Here is a 7500-nt window from a genome sequence, read left to right as displayed (position 1 = left end):
ATTTTAAATAATGCTACTGAATGTTATAAAAAAGCTGCATTTTCTTTTGATTTTATGAATGAGGATTTTATTACATCCTTCAACTGGTTTTTCTCACAAGAAGAAAATTTCCAAAATAAAGATAAGTCTTTTAAAAACTTGTTATATTTTTATATACACCCTATGTATAATAATATAAATTATAATGATTATAAGATAAAGAATGAAGCCTATCAAGAAAATAATAATAATAATAATAATAATCATTATCATAATTATAATGATATTATATCTAAACATTTACAAAACAATTTTAATGATAAATATATAAATAATAATAATCATTTAGATAACACTCAAGAAGCAAACAATATTTCATATAACAACAAAAAAGATATTACGAATGACATACAAAATGATATAAAACATTATATTAATATACCCAATGAAATTTTTATATGTCCTGAAATTAATCAAAAATAAACTTATACATTTATTGGGTATTTTGCTTCAAGGGTGATTTAATAATTACCATATATATCACACGGTTATTATAATAATAATATATATATACATATATATCTTTATTTATTTTATGTGTTGCTACCAATATGAATTAAAAAAAACAAAAATTCCGCATTAATAATTAACATTACATAGTATTTTTTTTTTCTTTTTTTTATGTGTACCTATTATTTTAAAAAAGAGATATAATATTTATTTTTAATATTATGAAAATTTTACATTTTAACATTTCATACTCATCTATTGATTTGTATCTATATCTATCTATATATATCTATATATAACTATTTTTTTTTTTTTTTTTTTTTTTAATTTTTTTCTTTATAAATTTTTTTAATCATTTGTGGCATTTATAATTCAAATTTATTTTTATTTTAATTAACAATTCATATTATATTTTTAATTATGTCTATATTTAATTTTTTATTTTAAACATATGATTTCTTCATATTAATATGTAATTAATTAACCTTGGTTGTTTTAATTAAATAATATATTGATAAAACAATTTTTATTTACAAAAAAAAAAAAAAAAAAAAAAAAAAATTAAAATTAAATAAATTATAAAGTTCCATGTAGTAACTGTCGTTTCTATATATTGATGTATATACACATTATATATATGAATTGTTATTGTTCTAATATTATAAATATTAAATTGATATGAACTTAAGAAATGTAGAACAATTCAAAGAATATTATGATATATATTTTATGATATAATAAATAAATGGTTACAATGATTATTTGTTAGACGATATATTAATATATATTAATATATATATATATTTATTTATTTATTTATTTTTATATTATAATAATAATAATACTTTTAAAAAAGATGAATAGTATATTATATCTTGTCTTTCCTTATATTTTGTTCCTCATTTTATTGAGAACGTATGCTTATAAAAATCCTCGTTTTAGTTCTCTTAGTACTAATTCTGACAAGAACATTTCGGAGTATTAAATAAAAAAATATAACACTCACATATGTATATATATATATATATATATATATATATAATATGTGTATAAAATTATGAACCTAATTATTTATTATTTATTATTTATTAAATTTTTTCTTAACAATCTAGAGATTTGAACAAATTATACAAAATAAACGAAGAGTTAGTTACAAATGAACGAGAAGATGAGGATGATGACGAAGATGATCAAGACGAATTACAAAATACAGATTTTGAAGACATCGCACACAAAAGTCTTGAAAGCGTAACATTCTAGAAATATTTTTAAATTTTTTATGTATAATATATCAATTTTATTTTTACCTCTTTATTTTATTATTTTTTTAGGCTGAAGAAGAAGCAACCGTTGATCTAGAAAACGCAGAAATAGAAAATCTTCTAGACGAAGGTTATTAATACTTTTTAATTTTTTTTTTTTTTCTTAAATTATATTTTATATATGTCTAATACGCATTTGTATTACATCTTCAGAAATATATAGAATCGTACAAGAACGATTAAAAAAATTATGGTTGGATAAAAATACAAGATATTATTAATAAGAGCATATAATTTTTTTTATAAATGATAATTAATCTAAATATTAATATATATATATATCTTATTATGAATAATAATTTTTTCTTAACTTAGGTATATTGGGAAGTGTAGAAGAGATTATACAAATATCTGTCCTTTAGGTTAAAAATAAAAACAAATTAAGGTTTGTAGGATATATATAAGTATATATATTATTATATAATTAGACAATATATATATATATATTTTAAAAAAATATGATAAATTTGTAAGATTGGAATGTATCTGCTTATGACAAGAATCTTTGTATTCCACCTGAGAAATACGAAGGAGAGTTAACAACAATAATAAAAGGGGAAAAAAAAAATATATACATATATGATATATTTACATATACATACACACCACATATATATATATATATATATATATATATATATATATATATTTTTAATATTATGATAGATGTAGATCTATAGATTTTTCTAAGAGTACCGATTTAGATAAAGAGCTTTTTTCATGGAAATGTGAAGTTGAATGGCCCTGCATTAGTGGTATATATATGAACACTAAATATTAAATAAAAAAATATATATTATCATTATTTATTTTATTTTATTATATCATATGATTATGTATGGATAAATTAATTTATTCCTTATATTACTTTATAAATATATGCATTTCTTATATACTAAGCACCTAAATTAAAAATTATGGATAAATGCCCTTTTCGCTGGACAAACATTGACAATAATTTATGTATAGCACCAGAGGTACAACATTAAATAGAACATATCAAAAGGAAAAAAATAAAATAAATAAATAAATATATATATATATATTTATATTTATATTTATATATTTTATATCATCAAATAATAAAGAGGTTTTATATCTAATGTTTCTTAAAAGATAAGAATTATTTTTATATTATCTTATTTTTTATATTTTATGATGTAAAGGATTATATAGGGCATTGTTCTCCTGCTATGGATTTCTCAAATTATAATTTCGAAATGAGGATTAGATGGGCTAATGAATGTATACACAAAAAATATATATATATATTATATATATATATATATATATATATATTGTAATTTTTTTTATTATATATTATAGGCAATGTTGAATGGAATACATTACCTAAGTCAGAATATATGCCTCTAAGACATAAGAAATTAAGAACAAATGTATTAGGGGGTCCAGTAGAAGAAAGTGGAAACGTTATGAATATTACATATAGAAATTAATTTTTTTTTTTTAACATCAAACATGATGTATGCAATTATATATACATATATATATATATATATATTTGTCTATTCAAAAGACACATTTCAGTAAATACATAGATATAAATATTTAATGATAATCCTTAAAAATATAATGTTCTTTTAAAAATATATCAATTTTATAAGTGTTTTATCATTAATTAAAACTTAAAAAAAAAAAAATTAAATAAAGCGAAATAAGATATTAAATAATATAAAATGAAACGATCAATATTATATATATATAAATATATGTATGTATCATATTTAACAATTATTTTTTATCACATTAAAAATTAAATAATTATAGCTTAAAAAAAAAAAAAAAAAAAAAAAAACATTAATTTCATTTACCCATAAGTGGGCTATTTTTCTCAGTTTTTGTTATGGTTAATTTCGACAAATTATTTTGAATTTCTTCTTTTATTTCCTCTTCATTTAAATTTAAGGGATCTTCAAGATCATTCTGGAAACCTGGAATACATCCATTTATGCATTTGCACTTCCCGCCTAAATATGTAGGGATGTCCTTTAAAAAAAAAAAAAAAAAAAATATATATATATATATATATAAATAAATAAATAAATATATATATATATATATATATATATATATATATATATATATATATGTGCACATAAATATATTAATTTATTTTTCATTTTATATTACATTTTTGTCAACTAGCAAATTAAACCAGTCACAGTCAGCTGGCTCTTTATGAGAAAAGCTTCGAGGAATTTCCAGTTTATTTAATGTTCTTCTGCTTATTCCAAAAGTTTTTAACGTTTCTATAGTCACTCGTATATATGATGGAGCATTTATTAAATACTACACAAAGAAAAAAATATATATATATATATATATATGTCTATATCACTTTTATTAAATCAATGTTCATAATTATTTATTATATACACATTTTAATTTTCTCCTTTTTTTTTTTTTTTTTTTTTTTTTTTACGTACCGTCTTTCCAACCAGCTGAGGGTGCAAAAATTCAGACATTTTAGATGTATTTGCAAAAACCCTAAGAAACCTACGATCAAAATTTTTTAACATAAATCCCTTTAAATCTATAAAACGATATGTTCTACATAAAGTTTTGCTTTTTTTTGTTTGTTCATTACATACAGAAAATTCATGTTCATTTGAATATACTATATAATCTACTAGAATATTTTCTGGCACATTATCTAATAATAATGTAAAATTACATAATTTTAATCTTGCTATTACTACAGGTTGTTTATCTAATGTACATTTATGCTCACATGCTGCTAATGCTTTTTTTATAAAAGAATAATATGGCTTAACCCTATCCGGAAATATCACATTATCATCATAGCCAATATTTTCATTTTTATTATTATTATTTAATAATGGATATACATTTTGTTTTCTCCAGGTTACTGCTTTCTCTATAGAATTTACTGCTTCTTCTAATTTATCACCATATGACAAAATATATCTTATTAATATAGTATCTTCTACTTTTTCATTTACACCTTTTTCTTTTAATAAGGTTTTAAGTACATTTAATTTGGTTTCATATTTCTTTAACAAATTATCTAAGTTTCTTGATACATATCCCGAATCGAAACTCATTATTTTTAGATTTATAATTTATAAATTAAAAATTCATAAAACGCTCAAGCATACAAATATATACATATATACATACATAAATAAATATATATATATATATATATAAATACATACCTCATAACTATGATCAATTTTTTATACAAGTTGAAAAAAAAAAATAATAATAATAATATGCAGTAATAAAATATTCATATATTCATAATTACTTTGTATGATACATAATAAATTAAAATGATATGACAACACACAACCTATAGTAAGACACTTCTTATATTACACATATATATATATATATATATATATATATATATATATATATATGTTCATGTGTATTTGTATGAATATACTATTAAAATTTAGTATATATAGATATATTATATATGTTAAACAAAATTTATACAAAAATGTACATAATATATAACTTTAAAAAAGGAAAAAAAAATATACTATATATATATATATAATTAAAACATACAAAATCTAAAATTTTATTAACAAAATTATTCATAAAAAAATATTATATATAATTATGTATTTTTTCAAATACTTATATATATATATATATATATATATTTATGATTCATATAGGATATTGAAAATAGTACTAATAACGAAAAAAAAGGAAAATATAAAAATACAAAAACAATGTTCTTAATTTAACAATAATAATATAACAATAAAAGAAAAAAAGAAAATACGATTTTATATGAATTAAAATCAATAACATAAATTAATGAAATATTAATAATTTAAATACAAAAAGGGAAATAGACACATATATAATTAAAATTATCACAAAATTTTGAATATACTTCTGTATTTATACATATAACATAAAATTATATATATATATATAATTATATTAATTTTTATATTTAAAAGAAATAATAAAAAAAATAATATATAAAATGTTTAGAGAATTAAAATATATATATATATATATATATATATATATGAAAGCATAAAAATAAAATATATGACAATAACAAAAACAAAAATATAATATACTTACATTCTCCATAAAATTACAAATATGAATAAATAAATATTATATATATATACTATATTCATTACACATGTAATTTTATATGAACATAAATATATAACACGACACCAATATATAGAAATAATATATATATATATGTACAATATTTATGTTGTATTACTTTACAATATTTCTTGCAGAATATTTATACACTTACACTTCACATATGTAGAATATAAATATTTTTAAATACTAAAAATATATATTAATAATATTTATATATTAAAATATTGACAACTATAATTTAAAAAAAATAATAATAATAAAAATAATGTTAATTATATATATATATATATATATATATATATATAATGTACCCCATTTAATAAGCAAGAATAATCTTTATTACTTAACATTGGGTATTATAATATGTATATATGTATATTTATATTTTTACAATCCTTAGTTCTCTTATTAAATCGTTATAAATTATATATTTATATTTCTTTATAAAATTCATTATGTAATATTTTAACTTTTTTTTTCCTCCCCCTCATTAAAATTGGATATACTATTAAAACCTCATTAAATCTTATAAAAAAAGTAAAAATAATAAAAGAACAAATCAAGGAACAAAATAATTATTTAAAAATAGTTAATTTCTCTTTAATATATATATATATATATAAATATACATATAAATTTAAATAATACAAAATTAATTATAGTAGTCTTCAATGTATTGATATAAATATATAACTTTATTTATTTAATTAATATATTTTTGTTTTCTCTTTGGTTTTTTTTTTTTTTTTGTTTAAAGATCAAAATAATCGTACAACTCCTCCAAAATTATAATATATATAAAATATTTTAATGTTGTACATTTATATTATATATATAAAAATATATTAATATATATATAAATAATGTATAAATTCAAATATACATATAAAAATAAATATATATATATATATATAATTAAATTTTTACCAAATTAATAATGAAGTCAAAATATTTTTATGTTATTATAAAATAAATATATTTATATATTTATAATTAATATAATAAATATATATTTTATATATATAATATAATAAATATATTTATTATTATTATATATATTTTTTATAAAATATATAATATACATGCACAAAATTATAAGTAAAATTTCATGTATTGAAGGAGCTTTATTTTTCAAACATATTATTTTAAAACACGATAAATATAAATATAAATATAAAAAGGAATATAATTATAATATATATGTTATATATATTTAAATATATAATATAATATTATATAGGTAGGTATATTTATATATATATATATAAAATTAAAATAAATATATTTATATGTATTATATATATTTATATAAAACATATTATTATATATATATAAAATATGTTATATATTATTTATATGTAAAATATACATATATTATTATTATATATATATTATATAATAACTTTATATGTTCTTTTAAAACGCTGAATTAAAAATACCAGATATATCTTCTTTTTTTTTTTTTTTTCCTTATAATGATACAATACGTTTTTTTGTGTAAATTTTAGAAATTAATGAGCTCATTCCATATGATAATTTTTTGAATATAAAT

The 7500-nt window shown here is 16.8% G+C and overlaps 3 protein-coding genes across 3 annotated transcripts in view; 2 read left to right on the top strand and 1 right to left on the bottom strand.

The window, feature by feature from the left end:
• The window catches only part of PRSY57_0628500 (hypothetical protein), a gene marked incomplete at both ends in the record, with an annotated part of 2040 nt that extends 1578 nt beyond the window's left edge, over positions 1 to 462 (top strand). The window contains one exon of the mRNA XM_012906658.2: positions 1 to 462. This exon is cut by the window's left edge and continues 1578 nt beyond it. Within this exon, the coding sequence (XP_012762112.2) occupies positions 1 to 462 (462 nt within the window).
• An 883-nt stretch (positions 463 to 1345) lies between these two features.
• On the top strand, positions 1346 to 3268 carry PRSY57_0628400 (CPW-WPC family protein; the record flags this gene model as incomplete). The annotated part of the gene is made up of 10 exons (XM_012906657.2): positions 1346 to 1467; positions 1602 to 1737; positions 1821 to 1881; positions 1965 to 2004; positions 2127 to 2173; positions 2286 to 2346; positions 2478 to 2566; positions 2712 to 2788; positions 2978 to 3056; positions 3138 to 3268. 10 exons carry the CDS (start codon positions 1346 to 1348, stop codon positions 3266 to 3268), a joined length of 843 nt encoding a protein of 280 aa, XP_012762111.2.
• A 367-nt stretch (positions 3269 to 3635) lies between these two features.
• PRSY57_0628300 (sec14-like cytosolic factor or phosphatidylinositol/phosphatidylcholine transfer protein, putative) lies at positions 3636 to 4897 on the bottom strand (the record flags this gene model as incomplete). The annotated part of the gene is made up of 3 exons (XM_012906656.2): positions 3636 to 3818; positions 3963 to 4121; positions 4259 to 4897. The coding sequence occupies 3 exons, from the start codon at positions 4895 to 4897 to the stop codon at positions 3636 to 3638; spliced, it is 981 nt and encodes a 326-aa protein (XP_012762110.1).
• Positions 4898 to 7500: the final 2603 nt, after the last annotated feature.

This window comes from Plasmodium reichenowi, chromosome 6 (genome assembly GCF_001601855.1).
Source record: "Plasmodium reichenowi strain SY57 chromosome 6, whole genome shotgun sequence".
NCBI classification, from domain to species: Eukaryota; Apicomplexa; class Aconoidasida; order Haemosporida; family Plasmodiidae; genus Plasmodium; species Plasmodium reichenowi.
The sequence above is the reverse complement of the archived record's forward strand: the minus strand, read 5'-3'. Positions and strand labels throughout refer to the sequence as shown.